The sequence below is a fragment of the Prunus persica genome, chromosome G8, assembly GCF_000346465.2.
Source record: "Prunus persica cultivar Lovell chromosome G8, Prunus_persica_NCBIv2, whole genome shotgun sequence".
Lineage (NCBI taxonomy): Eukaryota > Viridiplantae > Streptophyta > Magnoliopsida > Rosales > Rosaceae > Prunus > Prunus persica.
In genome coordinates, this window is record NC_034016.1 from 16,277,898 (window position 1) to 16,303,522 (window position 25,625).

The window sequence follows — 25,625 nt, forward strand, 5'->3', positions numbered from 1 at the left end:
AGGTACAAGGAAACTAATTCCGTAATCTAGGAAACTGACTAGGAAAACAAAATCCTAATTACAATAGGATATATTGATACGAATTGATATTATACAAATTGACTTCTTAACACTCTCCCTCACGTTGAAGAGTAGATATCAAGAACTCTCAACTTACGACCAACATTGTTAAATTCTTCTTTTCCAATGCTTTGGTAAGAACATCGGCCAACTGAGAGGACGAACTCACATGCCATGTAGCAATCAAACCTTCCTGAATTTTATCTCGAATAAAATGGCAATCCATTTCAATGTAGTCTTATTCTCTCATGAAACACTGGGTTAGTGGTAATATGTAAAACTGCCTTGTTGTCACAATACAACAAAGCAGATTGGTGATGATGCGTGCTTATCGGAGAAGACCAATCGTTGATTTCTGGATCAAGTGTGTTCACAATCTAAGAGAAGATCATGTTGTTACAACGCAGCCATGCTGAGTGCTCATCGGGCTTGGATTCCGATGACGACACTTTGACAGTTCCATCAACAAAACTCAATTTATTCTTAGCATTCCATGTAACTGACATGAATCTATGCAATGTCGCATAGTTATCTCTAGGGCTTCGGCACAATTACCAAGCCCGGAGGATCCGAATTACTAAGGCAATAAGGGTTTGAAGGTTCCAACTTGAATACGTCGAAGGAATCACCCATAGTGTCCGGTGGTAAAGGGTCTGCAGCAAGAGCATGTAGAATGTGGCAAAAAAGGTTTTGAGAGCTAGTTAATTGCCCTGCTCTAATACCATGTGAATTTGATATTATACGAGAATGATCTTTTCATTGATAGGTACAAATTTTTCATTTCGTGTACAAGAAAACTAATCCTATAATATAGGAAACCAACTAAGAAAGCAAAATCTTAATTACAACAGGATTGATACTAATTGATATTATACAAATAGACTTCTTAAATTCAAAATTTCAAGTTCATAAGAAGTCAAAACATACAAACAAAGACAAGCTTGTGATTGGTTGTTAGAGATATCATATGAATTTGTTCGGTCGTCCAAATTCTGGCAGGCAGCCTTTCTCATTGACTAGGAAGATGTGGGTGCCGTGCAGGTTTGATGCGCACATGATTGAAACTGATTACTCTTCGGACGTGTCTAACAAAGAGCCGTTTCATGTCCCATCTCAACCACTCATAGGATCACGGTCAACAAAGAGCCGTTTCATGTCCCATCTCTCCCTCATAGCATCCATATTCTCTTTCGTATCCAATACTTACAATTAATCACCCGCAAATTACACGTATGATTTATTTAGTTGAACTCATATAACCCCCCACTAAATGCATTTGTTTAATATATGTGTTAAGCTTAAGATAACATTAATAGAGTCAAGAGCGGAATTAGGAATTTTTGAACAAATAGGCTATAACTAAAATGTTTAGGGTAAAATCTCATCAACTTTTTTTGTTTGTACTTACAGTTTTTATAGCTTTTATGGAAATAAAAGTATATATTAAATCATATAAACCACATTCTAATGCATAGCTTCATTGACTAATTTCAAATAAATTTTAACATAACACAAATACATATTAAATGCAACAAGAAAATTAATATTATCAATGAAAATGTGTTCAACAACGAAATTAAAAGTATACCTATTTTAATATGTATTTTTATTACTTCCATTTACAGAGAATTGGTCTTTTCATTTATCTTTCTTCACATACATGTTTGGTTTCAAGTTTGAAGGGGAGGTCACCGCGGGTAGGGTTTTGATCAACATTAAGGATCACCAGAAGAAGTGCTTGTAGCAACATGGTGATGATGATGTACTTGCTGCTAAGTATATATGCTCCCCTCTTTGATTGTTGTTCAAAGGGGTAAGACTTCACAAGGGATCATCCAGATGACGAATTTTTTCCATAATTTTTCTTTGTTTATTACATAATACATTAACAATAATGAATATAGAACCATAATGTCCTGACGTCCCAAAAGTGAAGTTTGGGTGGCAAATTGCTAAAAAAAAATTATATTGTGTGACATATATATATAATATAATACAAAAAAATTGCACTAAAGATTATACTAAAAATTTGCTCGATTGTCCGTCGTACTAAATACTATACATCAAGAACAATATGTGTTACACAAAAGTGACATTCACAGTTACATATCGAATTGACAATATTCTTGGAAATTTATTCACCAAAGCAGTACCAGCTAGCAACATCCAAGACTTTGGGGCACAAAAGTATTGGAATGAATGAGCTAATTAAACGTAGTAATATGCAAACCACCTATCAACCATGGCAAGACATTCCATAGGCTTGTATTCTGGAGCTGAGTGGCCACCTCCCTGTACAGGTCTCCATTATTTTAGTTATCTTTTTTTCTTTCAGATAACTAGTTGAGAAAAATTAAGCAGGATTTTCAGTTCTTGCCTTTACAGTAACAAATGTCAAACTGTACGCTTTCAGTGTATATGCATTGGTGTACCTTAGAAAAAAAGATAATTTAATTAATTAAATAAGAAATTGCAGTGACATTATGAAAATTGATAGTAGCAAGCAACCAACCCTGCAACTTGGCCATTAACAAACCATGGTCTCCATTGGTAATCAACACTCAAATTTAGAGATTTTATCCATTCTCGAGTGCCCACATATGGAATAATCATGTCATGATCACCACTGTACCCAAAAAAAAAAAAAATCTACAAATTAACTTTGATATATTTCAGACAGAAGAATACTGAATTCATCGGTTTTTTCACACAAACGGTCGTGGATTTTTTACGGATAGACAAAATTTGGAAATGGAGAAAATTAAGAATATTAACTAGTGTACCTGTAAACCAGTGCTCTAAGGTTTTTCTTGGTGAGATTTCGATGATAGTCGATACTAGTTCTAACATCATATACATAATTGCTAAATAAACTCTGATTGCATCTCTCCCAACCCTTTATTGTTCCCTGTTAGGTTGTAATGGCAAAAGTGCTTAAGTGAAATTAATTATATAGGTATTGTAATTCTCAAAATTATAACATACCTCTCGAACGTTTAGAGCATTTTGGACAGTTTTGTCATTAGCCCAAATGAAGCAGAAGATATAGTTATAACTCTGCAACCAAGTACTACGGTATTAGCATGAAACATAGTTCAGTCATGTACATGTAATTTGACTCCATTGCTAACCGAACTAATTATAGGACTAAAATTTCCAAAGTCAAAGTGAAAAACAAGTCAAATTATAAGGATAAAAAATATGTAATTTGACCCAAATTCATTAGAGTATATATTGTGCGACAGTAAGCCAGCCAGAAATTTACACGACACCATGATTTCGTAGAATAATGCAGCACATCTAACAAGTCCTCTTCAGCAAAGTTCTGATCCCATTTGAATCTTTTTGGTTTTGGAGACAGAGTACTACACTTTGGCTCCAAGATTTGTGCAAGATTTATCTTTTGGATGCACTGCAAATTTGTTAAGTGGTAAATCGATATTCAGTATCACACTTCAATATATAATAAATGCAAACCAAGGACGTAGTAATTCTCACCTCATTGACTTCTTGGAGGTTTTTCACACAAGGTGCATTGCTTGGATCTACTTGAACATACTCTCCCTTGCAATTTGTTTTAGTTGACTATATATATACATATATATATATATATAATACGAAGAGATTAGCTCTCAAATTAAGCATTTATTTTATTTTTTTGCTACATGATTTGTACGAAAATTAGTTGAGCACTTTTGTTTATTTTTTTGCACATGTTGGCAGTAGGAATACAACTCTCGCTCTTCTTTCTTCAAAGTTTAAATAAACAAGAAAACATATTTATACCTCATAGAGTTCATTGGATATAAGTGCCATGCGATGAGCATACTGAATTCGTGAGTTTACGTCATATGTTGGTTCTGTCCATGGGTTGCCAAGCACGTAACCCTGAGTTCAATCAAACAACATTTACTTATCCAAGACAATGTTTCTTTACTTGATACTAAAAATGTGGTAAATACTCGCCCCAAAAGAAAAAAAAATCTATGTTTGAATGTACCTTTTTTTTTTTTTTTTGGGATCCAAGTGATATTGACGGAGGAAGAATTCGAACTTCGGTATAAATGTCAGATTTTACTCATGCATTATAATCATTACATTTCGTACTAAGGACTCATAATTACGAGGTTTTTCTTTGGTAAGAAAAATATTTTACTCCAATCACACATTAAAATGATTTTTTTTTTTTTTTTTTCAAAGTTAGGAAGGAGGAGGTGAGTTTTTTCACACAAACTTCCAAGGTGGTATGAGGATTCAAACTTGAGACTATTGATATCCAAATCAAAACTCTTTTTCACTCATCTCGTACTCGTCTCATAAAATAATTAAGAACCAGAGACTAAGACCGGAAGACAGCACAAAAAGCAAAAGTTCATTACAGAAAGCAGAAAAAAAAAAAAAAAAAAAAAAAAGATTGTAATGAGCTATATTAGGATTACAAGCTAAAATCAAATGAGCAGAAAACAACCATAAGAGCCCAATCGAACGCACACAAAAGGAGAAGGGCTAACGAGGACTAAAAGGGAAGACAAGTATCTCAAATTTAAAATCAGATAGAATTCTTACTTTGAGATTCATTGGCGGTTCATGCCCAGCTTCGTTACCTACAACAGTTCAGATTTAGGAGACTTCTCATAATTTAGGTCAAATAAAGTTAGGACTCGTTTGATAACCATTTAGTGAAACAACTGAAAAGGTTTTCATTCCCAACAAAAGTTACCGTTGGATACTTGTTGAGCAACGATGGGAACGGTTATGCCTGAATATGAATCACCAGCAATATATAGTGGATTTTTCAGAAATTGAGGGTGATCTTTAAGCCACTGCAGCACCATTATATACATCACAACAATTAATAAATTAATTAATAAGATTTAACAATGTAATTTTCAAACCTTTGTAAATTACTTTGCCAAATTTTGACCTTCCTTAGAAATTCATAGGTCTGAGTACATGATAATGTATCACCGGTCCGGTATTCTTCCCAACTTTTTGCATAGGAATATCCAGTACCAACAGGTTGATCCAAAAATATTACGTTGGCAATCTGAACATTTTTCAATATGCATTCGGGGTCAAGTTATTGACAAATCATAAATTAATTAGCAGTAGGTTTCTCTCTGATCTTACCTTTGTCCATGCGTATGGATTCAACAAAAATGTTGGTTCGTTCCCACTAGAATTTGCGTAGTTGAAAATTAATGGACCTACCAAAAATATTTTTATCAAATGCAAAGTCAATTGATATCCTTTATAGGATGATCACAAATGCTTTGTGCATGTTGGGTGGAGATCAACGATGTCTTGTTCCAATCCAAAAAAAGAAAAAAGAAAAAAGAAAAACAGATGAGGTTATCAAATTGTTATATGATAACAACCATTAATTCTTTGATGTTACTGTACACTGACCTATAGATAGCTAGCTTCCAGTCAAAATCCAACTAATGGTTTTGTACAGTTTCAAAATAATTCTGGAGGGGGAATTCCTGGTTCAGCAATATACGGAGTAATTTTTTGATTTGTTGTCAAACTGTAAATGAGAATTGTTGATCATATAATATAAGTGGAGGGTACGATATACAGAGTTGAGATAATAATGTACCTATACTGTCGTATACCATGGCAGTAAAAGAAGAGCAACCAGGACCTCCGCTGAGCCAAAGCAGTAAAGGATCTTCCTTGGGACTTCTCTCCGACTCGATGAAGAAATAAAACAACTGAATATCATCCAAATTGCCCACCCCAACGTACCTTTATATAATTTAAATCATAATTTTCATTCTCATCATTGCAATTGGTACGTATTAATTGATATAGAGTATAATTCATAGAGGGAACCAAAAAAAAAAAAAAATTAATTAATTAGTACCATATACCATAGAAATATCCTTTCATTCACAGCAAAGCATGAAAGAGATGAACAACTAAACTGAGAGAGGAGAACACATAAGGACACCTCTATATAGATGCGAAAACAAGACTCCGATTTGAAAACAAAAACAAAAACAAAGACAAAGAAATACCAACCCGGTTTCAAGTTTGAAGGGGAGGTCGCCGGAAAAACCCGGTAGGGTGTTGATGATGGATGATGAAGCAACGATGTGACAACAATGAAGGAGGAGGAGCAGAAGAAGTGCTTGCGGAAACATGGTGAGGTTGGAGCTGTAACAGTACATGCACTAGGATTAGAAGGCTATGTTTTTTACTAAGTACAATAACATATTATTTTTTAAAGTGGTAATGCGAAGTGACTGGAGAGAATGTTTGGTGAGTAATAAATAATTTCCTTAACAAACGTGTTAGGCACACGTGATCTTGCCCTAAACCAAGTTGCAACGTTAGTTTTTGTAATATTTTTGTTGCATTTTTGTTCTCGTAGTTAGGTTTCATTTTCACCCATCCGTCGGCGAAGTTGGTCTCCCATGAGATATGGACAAACAATATACAAATATCATCCACCAATCACGGTGGAGATCATTGAGCATGTTGGACTTTGACCAGGGAATGTCGGGTGTCTTCATTTCCCATCACTTGATCACATGTGTTATGTCTATCATGCCCAAATATAAGGGAAGATATAATCTGTCACTGGATCATATCCCCTCAGCCAATATATATAGAACATTAGGCCCACATGCATATAATCAGGCAGTCCCGATCTTTTGAATCACAGGAATTCAAGAGATTGTGGTTATTCACCGTTGGATATTAATCCAATAGTTCAAAAAAGTTTTTTAAAAAGAGTGCAAGAGTAAGTAAACCGTTGAATTTACATCCAACGGTGAGTGACCACAAATCTCTTGAAACCCTGTAGTCCGAGAGATTAGGACTGTATAATTAGGAATTAATTAACTACAACACAACAGAACACATTCAAAATGAAGTGGCAGCAATTGTACATTGAGATTCATTGGTGGCACATGTTCATTATGATTACCTACATAAAAATAAAAGTAAATTAAAATCAATACCTCATGAAACTAAATGTTTGCTTTATTTGTCCATCTGCTATATATATTGAGCAATTAGAGGTGACAAACGAAATGTTCAATATTATTTGCAGGTGAGACTGAAATAAAGGTTGGATGATTGACAAAAGGTCAAATTTAAGAGGGTTACCAACTTACCATCTGATATTTCCTTAACAACGATAGGAACAATTATGCCGGAATAAGAATCTCCGGCAATATAAAGTGGATTATTGTAGAACTTGGGATGATCCATAAGCCACTGCACCACAACATTGAAAACAACAATGTAGCCAAGCTAGCTGCACATCATCCATGCTGCCCACTCCCACGTACCTTTATATAATTAAACCCATAACTCATAATATTAATGTAACGTAAGCACAAGTTTATATATAAAAGTAGAAAACAGTAGATATAGAACAAAAATACCGACCCAGTTTCAAGTTTGAAGGGGAGGTCACCACGAAAGCCGGGTAGGGCTTTGTCGCCGCTTCTGTGTCTTTTACTCGCAGAGACTCTTCCAGCAAGGTACTATTGATCCGTGCATTTGCTTGCCTACTCAATTTATCTGGGTGTGCAGTGGAGATCAATCATGCTGCTGATGTTGATGAAATAATAAGTTACAGAAAAGGAGCTTCTGTTCATGATCGATTATGATACAAGGACCCCCTTTATAATTTGTCCCTTTGATATTTCTCAGCTCTACTGTTCTGGGTTGGATTTGCTATATATGCTCATGAGTTGTAATTTTTTTTTTCACAGAAATAACTTATATTGATGGGTTAGTTGTCTACGAAGTGGTTTTCTTAAAGCACATTAATCTGGTGTCCAACTACCATATGCATAATGCATGTCACTAAAATTTTCCCAACAAAAATAGAGGTTTGTGATGAAATAATTTACTAGACCGACATTTTGAGATAAAATCTCACACCTGATTGATTCTTAGTTCTTAGTGGACAATGTCGCCAAACAAGGTTCACGCATGCAAATAATGCCACCTCAACTTTCATACATTTTCGCGTATTCGTGTTGACGGTTGTAGATTAAACTTACACTCAGATAAGTGATCATGTACTTTTAGTTACAGTGAAACATTACATATGTATAATGCAGTAATTTTTCTAATTTAGTATACTAGGTTAAAGAGGAGAATGCGCCAGCCACCTATTGATCATATCAAAGCATTCCTTAGGATTGTACTCTGGAGCTGTATGCCCTCCTCCCTGCACATTTGCAACTGGGAATTATTTATTACATCATAAGTGATTATTAGACTTACTTCAAAGAGAAGATCAATAAACTTGGAAGCCATCACTCATGCCTTTATAGTCGCATATGTCAAATTATACTCGTTGTTTGAATAGTACATTGTGTATCTGTAAAATGATGAATCAATGAAAAAAGACAACAAAAGATCAAAGTTAGTATTAAACATTGAAATTCCTAACCCAAAAATAAAAATCCAAACCCCAAAAAATCATGAAAACAACTACAAACCCTGCAACTTGATGATCAGAGAACCATGGTTTCCAATCATCCTCAAGTGTCAAGTTCAAGGATTCAATCCATGCCAGTGTACTTATATATGGAATGGTTATGTCATGATCACCACTGCAGATACACCATATAAACACACGAAATTATGAGAAAAGTACGACGATGTTTATTTATTTTTTGTGTGACTAGCTACTGGCTAATTCTAGGCTTGATTCTTCAAGGTTGGTTGAAATTAGATTAATTTAAAAGGAGAGGTGAAACATGAAGAATCAAATTGAACAATTTAAATTTGTACCTGTAAACTATAGCACGAAGGTGCTTTTGGCTGAGGTTTCGATGGTAGTCAACACTACTTGGTACATCAAACGTGTAAGGTGTGGTTTTATTGCATTTAGCCCATTCTCCTTTTGTTCCCTGTTTGTGATCATGGTAAATGTATTTTTTTTCGAAATTGGCCACAGTTTCATATATTCTGTTTGATTAATTTGAAGTAAATCCAAAAAATATATATAATTAATTAGAAGTAACATGTATATATTATATACCTCCCGGATGTTGAGAGCTTTGCGAACATTTATATCATTTTGCCAAAGAACTGCGTAGCGAATCCTGTCTTCCTAAAAAAAACCCTTCAGCTAGTAATTTGTTACTCTTTAATACTTTTGTCTTTGAGAGAGAGAGAGAGAGAGAGAGAGAGAGAGAGAGAGAGAGAGAGAGAGAGAGAGATACCCGACACAGCTGGACAGGGGAGGGAAAATCTAGGATAACATCATCCATAGACTCCCTGTCGTTCGTCTTTAATATTGTCCACTCGTTATAATAGTCCTTTCCGCAGAAAGGTGCCAGTATATGTTCTGTATCAAGTCTCCTAGTGCACTGCATACTCAATAATCAAGGGACTTCACAAAACAGAGAACAAAAACATGTAGTGTGCGTGTGTATGTATACACACCATATATTATAGAGAGTAATGATGTTTTGTTATATATCTGACACACATGTATGTTACGGCGTCAGATTGTGAATCAAGATTGTGCAATTCACCGACAAAACATATCATATATGTATAAATTTCTCTTATAAATAGGGGCCCTTTTCAGAAGTACCCTATTCACCAAATGATGCTTCAGTGTATGTACATATCAATATCCTACTTGTTGAAAGGAAATGATCCTCAGAGTGAGCCAAGATTTAAATCAGTAAAACACTGGCACATCATTATGCTGCTGAACAAAATTTGGTGAACTTAGCAGCTAGCACCCGGAATGCTAATTGACCATGCTGATACTACATACCTCCTTGAAAGCTTGGAGACTGTTGAGGCACAACTGATTTTTTGGATCTACATCTACGTACTCACCCTTGCAATTCCTTTTTGATGACTTGAAAGAAGAAGAAAAAAAACAGTAAAACTTAAGAACAACTATTTTTCATTTGACTCTTATAAGAATAAGAGATATATCCACTAAAACATCTTGGTGTATGTAGTTGACCAAAACCCACAAACATCTTATAAGGAACATCCAGCACCTAAAAGAAAACCAAGAGCAACATACACACCTCATATACTCTATCTGATATAAGTGCCAAACGATGAGCATATTCAATTCTCGAATTAAAATCCTCTTTAGCATTTGTAGATGGATTGCCAATTATGTATCCCTGAATCCATTAAACCAGAAATTAAATTCAAGAGCAAATGACAGCTCTATAACAAGGTACATTCAACCAGGATGTCAATTTAGTACTTTGAGATTCAAAGCTGGCTCCATCCCAGCTTCAATACCTACAGGACAACAACAACAGAGATACAAACTCATGCCCCCTTAAAACTTTCGAGTTTCGACATCGAAAAACTTTTGTGCTCAAGATCAGAGTTCTATTGCATATGCAATTGCAATTTTTGGCGCAATGGTTGAATTAATATGCAATTTGAGAACTTCATTTGTCATAATTTGTGAAAGTTACCCTGTGTTATATGCTGAACAATGATGGGAACAATCTTGCCCGTGAAAGAATCTCCAGAAATGTAGAGAGGATTCGAAAGAAACTGGGGATGAGCCACAAGCCACTGCATAGGAAATTTGAATCAATATAACAATAATCATAAATAACCAAGTTTTGAATCTTGTTCTAATTAATCTTATCTCCAAATTTTTGCGTGTAAATCTTGACTCACTTTCTGGAGAAACTGATAAGCTCTTGTAGCATGCAGGGTGTCACTACTGATTAACCCTTCCAGAGTTGTGGAGTATGAATAACCAGTAGCAGCAGGGGCATCTAGAAATATTATGTTTGCTACCTGAAAATAAATTATAGGACCAATTTTTAAATTTTCACCATCAATTGGGAAACTAAAACCCAGAGACAGAAAATTCCACACCTTGGTCCATGAGTATGGATTCAGAACAAGTTTCAATGGGTCCTTGGACAAATCATTAAATTGGAAAGATATTGGACCTAGAATAATATTAAAAAAAGTTAAAATCAGAGCCATAATTTTGTCTTTGCCTACTGATGAAATTGAAATTTACTTCCATCCCAACAATTAAAGATAGAGATCAGAGGTATCAGGTTCGAATCCCCACGACATTATAGTTGTGTGTGTGAGAGAAATTCCCCTCCCATATAGTTTACACTATTGCTTTGTACTCAAAACATAAAAAGATAGAGACCAAGTATACATGATGTGATGAAAAAGTATTTTCTCAGTGAAAGTTTTGAACTTTAATCTCATGAGAATTGGAAATTAACAAGTTACCAATTTCATATACGAGGCCATAGAAAGAAGAACATCTGGGGCCTCCGGTCATCCAAAGAAGCAGAGGATCATTTTCTGGGCTGCTTTCTGACTCAGTGAAATAGTAGAACATTTGCAGTTCTTCAGAATTGCCCACCCCCACGTAGCTTGAAATTAGACACAAATTAAAACCCATAATTCAAAACTACAAAACATATAATTAAAAGTATAAAAAGAAGATGGCGCAGAGTTCAGATATATTATTAATCAAATAATTAAATACCCTGTTTGAAGCTTGAAGGGGAGGTCACCAGAAAACCCTGGCAAGTTCTTGACGATTGTCTGCGACGCACCATAGTTGGTAAGCAGCACTAGCAGCAGAAAAAATGCCTGACACACCCAGATTGTGAAATAGATGCTTCTGCTGCAACTAAGCATTCTCCTTTTTTTTTCCTTTTTTCTTGTGGAAGATAAGAATATTGTCTGCCTTTGACCCCTCATATTCGCATACATTGAGGTAGGAACAGTCCAGGAAAAAAAAAACATTAAAAAAACAAAACGACAAAAAGAAAAGGATCCAGAACCAGAAAGTGCTATTTTCAAATGCCCTGTATCACCAAAAAGAACGAAACAGAGAATTTTCTAGTGTGAACTTGGAATTAATAATTTATTGCCGCTACAATATTGCAAAGGAAAATAATATGATGTCCCTTCTCTATGTGAAGGTTCACCAAATTGGTGAAGAAAAAAAAAAAATTAGTCTAACCAGATAGAATAGAACCAGTTGCTTTCAATTTGGATATTTCAAATACCATGATAAAATATTGGCTAATTGGGCTTAGTTTTCTTAGGAAATTAAATTAATCCTTCGGGTATTTGAATTTTAGGTTAATAAGTTTTCTGGGCCTTTTAGAATATTGGCTATACTTTTTTTTTATAAATTTATAAATAAATAAAAAAAACGGTAGTAATGCCGGTCGGCTATACTATTTTTTTAAAAAATAAAAAATCCCTATACTTGGGATTTTTTATTTTAAAACCCGGCTATACTATTTATAGAAAACAAAAAAGAAGCCGGCTCGCGCCTAGGCACCTAAGTGTCAAAATAGGTATAGCCGCGCGGCTATACTATTTTGTTTTTATAAAAAAAATCCCGAGTATAGCCGTGCAGCCATACTATTTTGTAAGGTGTGGAAGTATTGCATCTGGCGCATTCCGATTTTGCTCCATGTTTGTCAACATAAATATCAGTAAACCTTTTTTTTTTTTTTTTTTTTGGTAAATCAAATGGCAAGGGTGTTCAACCCTATTCAATCAAGTGTACCTACCGAATGTTGAGCTTTACGAACATTTATCTCATTTCCCCAAACAATGCAGTACTGAACTCTATCTTTCTACAAAACAAAATTTTATTAGATCATTATGTATTAGTGTAAAACGCAGTGCTTTCGACCTACATACAGAAGAACATAACTCGTCTAGAATTCACTTAGGTGTTTAATATGATATAATGATTTTAAGCGGTGAGAGTGTCTGATAGGGAGGAGAGATTTACCCGACACATTTGTTTGGGAAAGGGAAAATCTATGAAGTTATCGTCAATAGATTCCCAGTGGGTGGTGGTTTGTAATGTGGTAAATAATTTATAATAGTCCCTCTGATGGGCAGAATGGTGCCAATTGTTTGGAGAAATTCTTCCTGTGGGTAAGGTGGGACCCCAATACAAGGTTTTAGCTTAGTTGTGGGATGGGTGGGAGAAAAACTTGAAATTTCCTGTCAATAATGATATACCACGTGGAAGTGTTATCACGCATGTCATAACGTTATTGGCAAGAAATAACAAAATAATATTATCCTCGTTTCATGAAAATCTTTCTCAATGGGCAGACATCTAACATGGTTAGATGACCGAACCAAAGAATTTCTCCCCATTGTGAGAGTGCACATGAAATTTCCCAACTTCTATTTTTTTGGGTCAATAAAATTTCCCCAACTCGAAATACGACAAACTACATGTTTTTTTGGTTGATAGGATCAGTGTCAGCCCTGAGGGTGGGCAAGGAGAGCGATGGCCATGGGCCTCGCATTTGTAGGGCCCCAAATTATATATATATATATTATATATGTACCAAGTTAAAGAATATGATTTTACAGGAGAATAATTTCAATAGTTTGGTATTTGGAGGCCCCAAATCTAATTACCAGTGTTTCTGAAGAGTCCAAATGAAAATATGTAATATACGAACATCAATTGCATGTATTTAAGTATTTAATTAATAAAAGTAGCAATCAATGAAAGAAAGCCAATAGGGACTAGAAATTCTTTTATTTATCAAAAAATTCTTGTTAGTAGATTATTTAGCGAGGAAATATGAAAGAGTGCAAATTATTTGTATCCTCATTCTTGTTTATTTTCAGATTGGAGCATTATATGACCAATACTGGAGCCATGTCTATTTATCCAAATTGTATTTAATTGCATAAATTTTTTTTCATGTTATTTTATTATATTCAGGAAAATGAAAGAGAAATAGACCTCATTTTTATTTCTAGCCTAGGGCCACCCAAAAGTCTGGCCGGCCTAGGATTAACCACATACACATGCATTACATATTTTTTTGGCTGGAAGAAGAAGCATATATACATTTTTGTCCTTATGCTTGCTGGTACGAAAAATAGTTTGCCACAGAGAGGTATGGTGCCAGCTCTCAGCTCAACCAGTATGACGTGGTTGATTTCGAAGAAAAAGAAGATGCAGACTAAGAACATAAGGGAAAAGAAACAGGGGATTGCAAGTTTGAAGATTTCTTTAAAGCCAACATACCGTAGAGGCAGAAAATCCGAGGTTTTTTAGGACCACAAGTTTTCTGCTTTTTATTGATATGCGGAAATTAAACCATTTTTTTGGATCCAACTAATGGTCAGCCACCAATTAGTCAACTTAGTCTTCTCTGCACCTCTCTTTGATTGTTGTTCAAAGGGTATAAGATTCACAAAGGATCATCATCCAGATGATGATTTGATTTATGATTTCATGTCAGTCTTGGAAGAATTGACTCAAACAGACACAGAACCAATTGACTTATTAATTTTGGGATACAGCAATAGAAATTCTGACTACAGAGGGTAGTATGCGAACCACCGACTAATCATAGCATGGCATTCTTCAGGCTTGTACTCTGGAGCTGTGTGACCTGCTCCCTGAAAAATCAGAAAATTTAGTCTTAACTTTTGCTCAAGCAAATTGCAGTGTTGGAATAATTCAAGTTCATGATGGGTCTTGGCTTCTTGCCTTTATAGTTGTATATGTCAACTGGTACTTTTTATCTGAGTACTGCACTCTGTATCTAAAGGGCCAAAAAAGAAGGCGGCATAACTATGCGAGTTGTAATCTGATTTTGAGACTAAAATCAACTTAAACAGTAGAGAGATTAAGGACATGAAAAAAAATAAAAAGTGAGAAAAAAGCGGAGATAGATATCAACCCTGCAACCTGCCCGTCAACGAACCATGGCTTCCAACGACTGTCCACAGTCAAGTTCAGAGATTCTATCCAAGCCATAGTAGCCACATATGGAACTAACATGTCATGATCACCGCTGTTAATCGACAAGCGTTGTGTTCAGAAGAAATGATAATTTGAGAATAATTAGATTGTGATGCAGCAAGATTAGCACTTACATACATAGGTTCAATCATTTATAATAAATAGGTGTCTTTATCCAAAGAAAACTGGAGAGAATTATAGACATATAGTACCTGTAAATCAGAACTCTATAGCCTTGTTTTATGAGATTCTCATGATAGACAAGACTGGAGGAAACATCAAATATATATGAATCTTTTAAGGTATGATTGCATCTCAACCATTCCTTAATGCTTCCCTGATTTTCATTTAAGACAGAAAAATTAAATTACTGTGATATGTCATGAAAACTTGAAGAATATATTTGGAAGGAACTCATTAATTACCTCCTGAATATGAAGAGCATCTTGGACAGTTTTGTCATTTGCCCAAATATAAGAGAAGAGATAATTGTAACTCTGCATTAAAATAAGGCAGATATATGTTGACTCAAAGTTTACATTTAGTACAACAAACACTAATGAGTAACCCACAACCTATAGATAAGTTAATGCTATGTCCTATGCATTGTGTGTGTGCATGCGTGCATGCGCTGAGAGACTTACCCGACACCATGGCCTAGGAAGTTGAGGAAAAGAAAGGAGGAGATTTACGGAGTCCTTATCGCTAAAATAGTTTATGTTCCACTTTGACCCTGCTGATTTTGGCGATGCTACTAAAGTACATGAAGGTTCCAATATCTGTACACTCTGTATGTCTTCGATGCACTGCCGATCCAATTGTGAAGTCAGTATTTTTATCCTACATTACTTAAAAGTGACAAGTAGATGCAGAAACAAAAGATTCTGCTTTATTTTCACTCACCTCGTTGTAAAGTTCAAGATCCTCCACACATAACGTGTTGTTTAGATCCACATTGGTATACTCTCCCTTGCAGTTTTTTTTCATTGACTTGCAAAATATAAAAAACACAATCAGATTTAAGAAAGACAGTCTTTTAGCAAGAAATGAAGTAAGTATGCAAGTGCGTAGTCACCTGGTATAGTTCATCTGATATAAGTGCTTTTAGGTAAGCAAATAACACTTTGTAATTATTATTATTTTTTCCATTTGTCCCTGGATTTCCAAGCACATATCCCTGCAGCCAATATATATGGAACATTATTGTCTGCCCTACTGTTAAGGCCTACAGGCATATGATGAGAAATCATTCAAATTATAATGGCAGAAAATGTACTTTGAGATTCATTGGTGGCACATGTTCATCTTGATTACCTACACAAATATAAAAATAAATTAAAATCAATACCTCATGAAACTAAGTTTTTGCCCATCTGATATATATTGAGCATGAAGAGGTGATGAATGAAATGTTCAATATTATTTTCATGTTCAGTATTACTTACCATCTGATATTTCCTGAACAAGCATAGGAACAGTTATGCCTGAATAAGAATCTCCAGCAATATAAAGTGGATTATTGTAGAACTTGGGATGATCCATAAGCCACTGCACCACAACAGTGAAAACAACAACGTAGCTAGCTAGATATGGAAGAAAAGTGTGTTATATTCAACAGCCAATCATGTCGATTTTCGAAGGAATTCTTAATCACTAGAATTAAACCTCTCACCTTTCTAAGAAATTCATATGTCTGTGCAGCTGACAAGGTGTCATTGAGATTGCTATATCCTTCCCAATTTTTTGCATATGAGAATCCTGTGCCCACCGGTGCGTCTAAAAATATTATGTTGGCAACCTGAAAGTTTGGGATATTGTTCTTCTCAATGTTATAAGAACCTGAATAGCTGCTAAAGATCACATACGTACAAAGACATAAACACAAACACCTACCTTTGTCCATGAATATGGATTCAATTTTAATTTTGGTTTGTTGCCAATGGAATGTGCATAGTCAAAGGATAGTGGACCTACAACAAAGTATGTATTAAATAGTCTTTGTTAGTAAAATACGGAATGGGAAAAGTACTAATAAAATACATACGTGTTTTATTAGGCAAAATTTTGGCAAGATACAACTAAAAAGTTCGACTACTATATAATATTTTAATATAATTTATTTTAATATTTTAATAAATATTATTTTTAGGGTTAATTTCAGTTTGGTACCTAACTCTCAACCCCACCCCCCACTATGCAATGCATTTCCTTCCAATTTTCTGTGGCAAAATAATAGATGAATGACTAAATAAACTTATTCTAAAGTTTCATTAAAAAATTTCATGTATTTATCACAACTTTCGTGACTTTTATCCAATTTTTATCGATATCGATATTGAGGCTCTTGGGTTAGTTGCTCTGTAGGTTTACTTGTGTGCTTTGGCGCCCAGACTAACCCAAAAAAGAACAAAAAACAGAGAAAACAGAGCACACCTTTTTTTTTTTTTTTTTTTTTTGTTGAAGGTCTTCCCTATCTTTTAAAAAGATTTTCTGATGGTCTAATACCAATGTCATAAAATTTTAAAATAGAATACCTAAATTTTCATATACAATGGCAGAGAAGGCAGAACAACCAGGACCTCCAGTGAGCCAAAGCACAAGAGGATCATACTCTGGACTCCCTTCAGACTCAAAGAAGTAATAAAACAGCTGCACATCATCCATGCCGCCCACTCCCACGTACCTTTATATAATTAAACCCATAAATTATATAATTCATTGTCATCTTTTGTATTAATGCAAAGTAATTGACAGAGTAGAAAACAATAGTTATAAGAACAAAGATACAAACCCAGTTTCAAGCTTGAAGGGGAGGTCACCGCCAAAGCCGGGTAGGGTTTTGATGTTATTGGACGTTGATGCAACATTAATGTTCAGAAGGGTCACCAGAAGAAGTGCTTGTGGCAACATGGTGATGATGATATACTTGCTGCTAGGCATATTTCATCACATATATATAGAGAGGAATGCTTTATGACTCTACAGTGAGACCCGTACTAGCTAAAATATTAGAAAATTTGGTATAAGTCGAATTCAAAGAGATGTTGGGTGCAATTCATGCAAAAGTTGTTTTGCGCCACATAAAATTACATGCCTTTTTTTACTTATTTATTGATGTTTAAATTTTATTTTATTTATTTTACAATTATTTTGTTGTTCCAATTATGCCCCTGTAAATTATCGATTTGTAAAATTGATTTGTAGGACTTAATTATCATATTTGATTTCAATTTAATTGCAAATCTATTTATTGAATTTTGAAAATTTTCCAAGGTATACCGACCTCAAAATTAGTAATTAGAGTTCATGGAAACTTCATACCTTAACAATAGGTAAGCTACCTATGCATACATGTCGTTAAACCCGTAAGGGATCGTTTGTGAGTGATTTTGGAGACTCCAATAATCACTTTTATGGAGAATCACTTATCCAAATAATCACTTTTAAGTGATTTTATGAAGAAGCACTTAAGAGGTAAAATCATTTAAAATCATTAAAAATGATTTTTTGAAGAAGCATGCGGAAGATGTTTCTTCCCATAAGTAATTATGGTCCATAATCACTCCCAAACGAGCCCAAATTACCTCTAGTCTAGATAATTAAACCCAAAAGCCAACTCTTGTGCACATGGTTATACCCACAAATTGCCTGCAGTCTAGGTAATTGAACTCTTATAAGTAAAACCCATAATTCAAAACTACAAAACATATAATTAGAAGTATAAAAAGAAGATGGCACAGTGTTCAGATATATTATTAATCAAATAATTATGTACCCTGTTTCAAGCTTCAAGGGGAGGTCACCAGAAAAGCCTGGCAAGTTCTTGACTGTTGTCTGCGACGCGACGCACCATAGTTGGTAAGCAGCACCAGCAGCAGAAAAAATGCCAGACACACCCAGATTGTGAAATAGATGCTTCTGCTGCAAATAATCATTCTCGTTTTTTTTTTTTTTTTTTTTCCTTTTTTTCTAGTGGAAGATAAGGATATTGTCTGCCTTCCTCATGTTCTCATATATTGAGGTAGGAACAGTCCAAGAAAAAAACATTAGAAAAAAACAAAAAGAGAAAAGAAAAGGATCCAGAACCAGACGTGCTATTTTCAAATGCATATTTCGACAGAACTGCGCTCGTGCAGCTGCCAGCAGCCCAATTTTCTAGTTTGAACTTGGAATTAATAATTTATTGCCGCTACAATATTGCAAAGGAAAATAATATATGTACCTCCCGAATGTTGAGAGCTTTACGAACATTTATATCATTTCCCCAAACAATGCAGTACTGAATTCTATCTTTCTACAAAACAAAAATTTATTAGATTATTATTTATTAGTGTGAAACGCAATGCGCTCGACTTACGTACAAAAAAATATAACTCGTATAAAATTCGTTTAGGTGTTTAATATGATATAATGATTTTAAGTGTGTGAGAGTGTCTAGGGAGGAGAGATTTACCCAACACATTTGTTTGGGAAAGGGAAAATCTATGAAGTTATCGACAATAGATTCCCAGTGGGTGGTGGTTTGTAATGTGGTAAATCATTTATAATACTCCTCTCCTCTGATGGGCAGAATGGTGCCAGTATATATTCTATATCAAGTGTCTCAGTGCACTGCATATATAATTTCAAAATAAGCGACTTGTAAAATCAAAGACATATAAAGCATGCTAATAAATTAATTAACCACAATGAATCTTCTCACCTCCTTGTAAATTTGCATACTGTAGAGGCATGGAAGGTTTTTCGGATCTACATCAACATAGTCATCCTTGCAGTATGACCGGTAATAACTCTGGAAAAGTAAAAATCAAAAGAAGACAATAGAGATTCGAATAATGACCTAATAGTAATGGATAATAATTTAAACTACTCTTATCGATAAAAGAAAATCAGAAAAAAGAAATTAACTTAATTATAAAAAATGATCCCAGAATATATATATGAAGTGTATAGCCGCTAGGCTATACTATTTAGTATATAAAAATAAAAACAAATTACCCCAGTAACGCCGCGCGGCTATACTATTTTTTCAACAAAAAAAATTTTAATTATCCGCATATAGCCGGGCGGCTATACTATGTATTATTAAAAAAATAAAAAAGGGACCCACCTAGCGCATAGGCGCTCACATGTGAAAATTTTTTAAAAAAAACATAGTAAAGCCGCGCGGCTATACTATTAGGAGCCCATGTGAGAAAACAAGTATAGCCGCGCGGCTATACCTTTAAAAAAAACAGGAATTCAATTTACTGCCAGGTGTTCCAAGGATTAGATAGAAATTAAATTACCAGTTTCATATACGAGGCCATAAAAAGAAGAACATCGAGGGCCTACCGTCATCCAAAGCAGCAGAGGATCATTTTCTGGACTCCCATATGTTTGTGTTGTGGAGGTGTCACCAATCATTTGTCGTAGTTTGTGATTCTGTCAACTTCGAAAAAGAAAAAAGGCCAAAAAAAGAACAAAAAAGAAACTTGTGGACACCGAAATGACATCATTCAACCGTCGGTGCCAAAAAAACAAAGGACTTTCTATTTTGACGAACAAAAGAAAGAAAAAAAAAGGGGTGTCTATGCATTTGGATTTATCTTTTTTATTACGTAATATTGGGTTTTGTTTTTAGCTATTTTGTAAAGGCTTTAAATTTGTGGACCCAACTATATGAGTTGTATTCTGGTCAATGAACATATGCTTGAGACATATATATATATATATATATACAGTCCCTTTCTATTGAGTGATCTTTCAAATAATTTTATTTGAGGGACGCCTTTTAGGGTACCCTACAATTTTTTTCCCAATGATCCAAACCATCTATTTTTTAGGTCTTCATTCATAGATCATCCTTACAAAAAATTAGACAAATCGGAAATCATTTCGACATCCAATTGTGTCTTACAAAATCAATGAACATGGTGCTTCAAGAAAATGCTAAAATTTCGATAACTTAATTGAGTGGTCAAATGATATCGGATTCAAGTGAGTTTTTGTAGAAATGATCTTTGAATAAGTATCTACAAAATAGAAGGTTTGGATTAGTGAAATACAATCCGGAATGAGGCCTACAAGGGGTGTCCCTCAAATAAGTATTTGAGGGATCCCTCAATGGAAGCTCTCTGTATATAATATATATATTGGCAGCAACTTCATATTAAAGAGGAGAATGCTCTAGCCACCGTTTGATCATATCAAATCAAGAAAGTACTCGTAATTCAACATCCCATCCATTAATCTTGACATACTAATTACATTAAAGAGGAGAATGCTCTAGCCACCGTTTGATCATATCAAAGCATTCTTTTGGATTAAACTCCGGAGCTGTATGACCTCCTCCCTGCACAATTGCAAATGGAGTAATTTGTTAGATAAGTATTTATTAGTTTTGATTATAATTAAATGATCTCAAATAACACTAGAAAATTAGCAATGTTCTTGAATTGCACTATTATTGTAGCAAATCGCAATATTGAAAATATCGACAGAATATTGATACTTTATTTATGATATATACATATATATATATCTCGACGGCATTGATAATACTTCTACAATAATAGTGTTATTTGAAAGCAATTTCCCTTGATTATGCTAATGTAAGATAAAGACCATTTCTTGCCTTTATAGTCGCATATGTCAAATGATACTCTCCATTCGAATACCTGACAGTGTATCTGTAAAATTCACAAATGAATAAAGATAACAAAAGTAGAACCAGAGAAAAAATAATAATAATAAAAATCATGAAAACAATAGAAACTGAGATAGATATAATACAAACCCTGCAACTTGATTGTTAGAGAACCATGGTTTCCAATCATCATCAATTGGCAAGCTCAGGGATTCTATCCATGCTTCTGTACTTACATAGGGAACGCTCAAGTCATGATCCCCACTGCAGAAGATGTCATAAAACTTGTAATTATTTGGTAATAAAAGGTAGATGATTCATGAATTCATTGTATTGAAAGGATTTTGAACAAAATATGTAATGTGTTTTCGAATTGCTTGAATTTACATCTATAGAGATAAAATTGACATAAAAAACTACAAAAATCAAAATGATAAAATCGGCCAACTACGTAAACTAAAATGACTTTTTTTCCATATTATAATCTTACCTGTAGACAAAAGCCCGAAGAGATTTTTGGCTAAGATTTCGATGATATTCAACAGCACGTTGAACATCTTTTATGTAAGGCGTTGATCTATTGCATCTTGCCCATTCACCTTTTGTTCCCTATTTGTCATTGTAAAATTGTTAAATTAATATGTACATTTAAAAATCAACTGGTCGCAAGTGTTATAGAAAAACATACCTCCCGAATGTTAAGAGATTTACGAACTTTCATATCATTTGCCCAAACCACAGAATACCGAAGCCTATCTACCTGCAGAACCAAAATTTATCACAAAATCAAACTTTGACTTGTGACATGTCAAATTTAAATGATGAATATTTGGTCTAGTGACATTTAATATCAATTGCGGGGCTGATCTGTATTTCTATCCAATTACAAAGCTTTATAAGATTTAAACATTTTTTTTTAAGGCCATGGATGGACTAAAGTGCAAACTATACAAGGATGGAAAATGCAAGCCAATATATATTGAATTTGAGAGAAGCGACATTACTCGACACAAACTTTCAGGAAAGGGAAAGCTTAAGAAATTATCATCAACAGAGTCCCAGTCCCACCCAAATGTGGTTTGTTCGTTGTGATTGATACGAGGAACGCATGCAGGTGCCAATATATGACTATCGTCAAGTCTGCTAGTGCACTGCAAATACATTAAACAAACCATTTTAAAATCGAAGATAAAAACATGCATCTTGTGTTCCTTAAAGAACATCTGATCAAATTGGAACGCTACATAGAAGATTAACATAACCCTGCTCAAGGATGACGCGCATAAATCGAGAAATGAATCCAAAAAAAACCAAGCATCTTGTACTACATTTGAATCATAACTACATCAGCCTAACTCATACCTCCTTGAAAGCTTGAAGATTGTTGAGGCAGAGTTGATTGTTCGGATCCACGTCTACGTACTCCCCCTTGCAATTCCTTTTGGTAGACTTCAAAAAACATAAAGCAATAGCGATATTTAAATTTTAAATCTACTATCTTATTCAAGTATGAAAAGGTTGATATATATAGTTGGCCATAATGCCCACAACCCTTAGTATCAATCAAGACCTTCCTTTGTTCTTCATAATCGTAAGTTGTATTAAAAATTTAGATGATTTCCTCAGAAGTTACTATGAAACAAAACCAAGAGCGACGTATATACCTCGTACATTCTATTTGATATAAGCGCCATGCGATGAGCAAATTCAATTCTCGAATTCAAATCCTCTTTTTCATTTGTAACTGGATCGCCGATTATGTATCCCTGAATCCATTGAAAAGAAAACTAAATTCTGGGACAATGTCATGAAATTTGAAAGTACAATAAGGTATCTAATTGAGATGTCAATTTAAGTACTTTGAGATTCAAAGGTGGCTCTGTTCCAGCTTCAATACCTACAACCAAGAACAAGATTAGATATACAAAAACCTCCCTACCCAATACTCCAAACAATATCTTGCCTGAGTATGAATCACCAGCAACGCATATGTAAATTACCATTAACTATCTCTTGAACAATGATAGGAACAATCTTGCCCGAGTACGAATCACCAGAAATGTAGAGTGGATTTGCAAGAAACTTGCGATGAGTCGAAAGCCACTGGACATGATTTTAAGAAACAAGAAAGGTTCATATATTGATGAAAATTGGCAACCAATATGAGTACCCAAATTATTGAACAAATTCTTTGTGCAAACTTGGCTCACCTTTTGAAGAAAATCAGAAGCTCGTTTTGCATGAATGGAGTCACTAGTGTTGTAGCCATCTGTTGTTGTGGAGTATGAGAAACCAGTACCGGCAGGAGCGTCTAGAAATATTATGTTTGCTAACTAAAAAGTAAAATGCGCCCTTTCAATATATCTTCAGAAGCATAACCATATGCATCAATTGGTCACATGGCCATTCATATATAGGAAAGTAAAAGCAAGAGATGGAAATTCCAGACCTTTGTCCATGAGTATGGATTCAAAACAAGTTCTGCTGGATCCTTTGTTATACTTGTAAAACTGAAAGATATTGGACCTGTAATGAATGAACAACTTACTTATCATGTCAAGTCAAGCTTTGAATGGCAACGGAGCGAATCGGGGATGGTATGCCATTCCCATCCCATCCCTGTTAAGATGGACAGTCAAGCAATCATGTAATTTACGGATACTGCTCAAAATAATTCCTAATAAGGGCGGAACCAAGAATTTTTAGACATGGATAACTTTTAGTTTGACATTTAATTTTATATTGAAAAAGTGAAGCTTCATTTATGAAAAATCTTGTTTGCGAAAATAAATAAATAATGGGGGTAAAACTGAAAATGTCAGAAAATAGAAAATAGAATTCCGCTTTATTAAATTAAGGCTTATTTATATACACCTGAAAATATATTTGAGTCTCACTTTGCTCCCTGAAACTCATTTTGTCTCACTTTATCCTATTTTTCACACATACTTATCTCACTTTACCCCATTTTTCAAAAAATATTAGTTTTAAATTCAAAATTAAAATTTTAAAATTTTGAAAATTAGATTAAATATTTAAAACATAAATATATTAAAAATAATTTGAAACTTGAGATCCATAAAAAAAATTGTAAGGAAAATTAATTTTTAAGAAAAAAAGAAGCTTAAAACAAAAACAAAAAATGCATCCCTACCCCTGTCCCCTCCCCTGCCCATCCATCTCCCCATTACCCCTTCCTTCCCCCTCCATCTCCCCCTATGCTCCCGTCCTCCTCTTCTCTCTCTATGTGTTACCAGCGAACCAAACATTAGAAATATATTAGTGTTTTCAATATTTAATCTGATATAAGAATAATTTTTTTTAATTTTTTATTAATATTTTGTGAAAATTGGGCTAAAGTGAGAAAACTGGGTGAAAAATATGGTAAAGTGAGACAAAATGAGTTTCAGGGGCAAAGTGAGACTCAAATACACTTATATGACTAAATATCAATTAATATATAGGATAGAAGGAGATACAAACCAATTTCATAAACGAGGCCAGAAAAAGCAGAGCATCGAGGGCCTCCGGTGATCCAAAGCAGCAGAGGATCATTTTCTGGGCTCCTTTCTGACTCAATGAAATAGTAGAACAGTTGCAGCTCATCCTTATTTCCTACCCCAAAGTACCTTGAGAGATTTTGGACACAAATTATTTCAAACTCATCAACACAAACTAGTAAGTCTTAGTCAAAAATGAGACTTACCCAGTTTCAAGCTTGAATGGGAGGTCACCAGAAAATCCTGGTAAGTTCTTGATGATTGTCTGCGTTGAACAAAAGTTGGGAAGCAGCAGTAGCAGCAAAAGTGCTTTTCTCCACAGCGACAATAATCTAATGCAGATCGTGAGGCTTCTGTTGGATCTGCTCATTATCTTTCTATTTTCCTTTCTTCTATGTACTCTAAAAGCGCATGTGATGTTTAATTTCCATTTCTACAAATTTTTTGCACGGATTCACCACTTCAAAATATATAAATATGAGGAAAACGACCTTCTTGATAAAAAGATAGAATTTAGGGACCCGCCTTTGTTTTTTTTTTTCAATTATAAACTGGATCCCAGGTCCCTCCGCCACTGCCTGAAAGTTGATAGCTTTACGACACTTGTTTCATTTCCCCAAACAATGCAGTACTGAATTCTATCTTTCTACAAAACAAAAATTTATTACATCATTATGTA

The 25,625-nt window shown here is 34.5% G+C and overlaps 3 protein-coding genes across 14 annotated transcripts in view; all 3 read right to left on the reverse strand.

The window, feature by feature from the left end:
* Window positions 1–18,811, reverse strand: part of LOC18767119 (serine carboxypeptidase-like 13) — a 33,335-nt gene extending 14,524 nt beyond the window's left edge. Inside the window, exons 1-15 of one of the 6 annotated variants that reach the window (XM_020553732.1) lie at window positions 18,594–18,810; window positions 17,610–17,818; window positions 17,353–17,501; window positions 16,712–16,788; window positions 16,491–16,616; window positions 16,264–16,366; window positions 16,095–16,132; window positions 15,894–15,995; window positions 15,722–15,808; window positions 15,463–15,624; window positions 15,244–15,315; window positions 15,031–15,155; window positions 14,757–14,870; window positions 14,564–14,618; window positions 14,346–14,472 (exon numbers count right to left, since the gene is read on the reverse strand). In XM_020553732.1, coding sequence (XP_020409321.1) covers window positions 14,389–14,472; window positions 14,564–14,618; window positions 14,757–14,870; window positions 15,031–15,155; window positions 15,244–15,315; window positions 15,463–15,624; window positions 15,722–15,808; window positions 15,894–15,995; window positions 16,095–16,132; window positions 16,264–16,366; window positions 16,491–16,616; window positions 16,712–16,788; window positions 17,353–17,501; window positions 17,610–17,758 — 1,443 coding nt within the window. In that variant the 5' untranslated portion in view covers window positions 17,759–17,818; window positions 18,594–18,810 and the 3' untranslated portion in view covers window positions 14,346–14,388. Of the gene's footprint in view, window positions 1–14,345; window positions 14,473–14,563; window positions 14,664–14,756; window positions 14,871–15,030; window positions 15,156–15,243; window positions 15,316–15,462; window positions 15,625–15,721; window positions 15,809–15,893; window positions 15,996–16,094; window positions 16,133–16,263; window positions 16,367–16,490; window positions 16,617–16,711; window positions 16,789–17,352; window positions 17,502–17,609; window positions 17,819–18,593 lie in introns of those variants that run through there. The other 5 variants (XM_020553733.1, XR_002269490.1, XM_020553735.1 and 2 more) reach the window with 5 other exon arrangements.
* LOC18767490 (serine carboxypeptidase-like 18) lies at window positions 1,964–6,511 on the reverse strand. Of its 3 annotated transcripts, XM_020553740.1 has the most exons (14): window positions 6,088–6,487; window positions 5,663–5,811; window positions 5,191–5,267; window positions 4,985–5,107; window positions 4,781–4,883; window positions 4,627–4,664; window positions 3,847–3,948; window positions 3,559–3,645; window positions 3,326–3,472; window positions 3,046–3,117; window positions 2,844–2,968; window positions 2,573–2,686; window positions 2,438–2,492; window positions 1,964–2,352 (listed from the first exon to the last, which is right to left on the reverse strand). In XM_020553740.1, exons 1-14 carry the CDS (start codon window positions 6,234–6,236, stop codon window positions 2,269–2,271), a joined length of 1,425 nt encoding a protein of 474 aa, XP_020409329.1. In that variant the 5' UTR covers window positions 6,237–6,487; the 3' UTR covers window positions 1,964–2,268. The 3 variants fall into 3 exon arrangements, with proteins under 3 accessions (XP_020409329.1, XP_020409330.1, XP_020409331.1); XM_020553741.1 differs by lacking the exon at window positions 4,985–5,107 and having other exon boundaries at window positions 6,088–6,506; XM_020553742.1 differs by lacking the exons at window positions 2,573–2,686; window positions 2,844–2,968 and having other exon boundaries at window positions 6,088–6,511.
* Window positions 8,001–25,577, reverse strand: LOC18767110 (serine carboxypeptidase-like 7). Of its 5 annotated transcripts, none has more exons than XM_020553718.1 (14): window positions 25,153–25,577; window positions 24,930–25,075; window positions 23,896–23,972; window positions 23,657–23,779; window positions 23,447–23,549; window positions 23,306–23,343; window positions 23,111–23,212; window positions 22,809–22,895; window positions 22,451–22,597; window positions 22,135–22,206; window positions 21,937–22,055; window positions 21,597–21,710; window positions 21,435–21,489; window positions 8,001–8,257 (listed from the first exon to the last, which is right to left on the reverse strand). In XM_020553718.1, the coding sequence occupies exons 1-14, from the start codon at window positions 25,314–25,316 to the stop codon at window positions 8,174–8,176; spliced, it is 1,431 nt and encodes a 476-aa protein (XP_020409307.1). In that variant the 5' UTR covers window positions 25,317–25,577; the 3' UTR covers window positions 8,001–8,173. The 5 variants fall into 5 exon arrangements, with proteins under 5 accessions (XP_020409307.1, XP_020409308.1, XP_020409304.1 ...); XM_020553719.1 differs by lacking the exons at window positions 21,435–21,489; window positions 21,597–21,710; window positions 21,937–22,055; ... (8 more) ...; window positions 24,930–25,075; window positions 25,153–25,577 and adding exons at window positions 8,356–8,410; window positions 8,532–8,645; window positions 8,827–8,945; ... (8 more) ...; window positions 11,293–11,412; window positions 11,555–11,926 and having other exon boundaries at window positions 8,018–8,257; XM_020553715.1 differs by lacking the exons at window positions 21,435–21,489; window positions 21,597–21,710; window positions 21,937–22,055; ... (8 more) ...; window positions 24,930–25,075; window positions 25,153–25,577 and adding exons at window positions 8,356–8,410; window positions 8,532–8,645; window positions 8,827–8,945; ... (8 more) ...; window positions 11,293–11,438; window positions 11,555–11,925 and having other exon boundaries at window positions 8,018–8,257.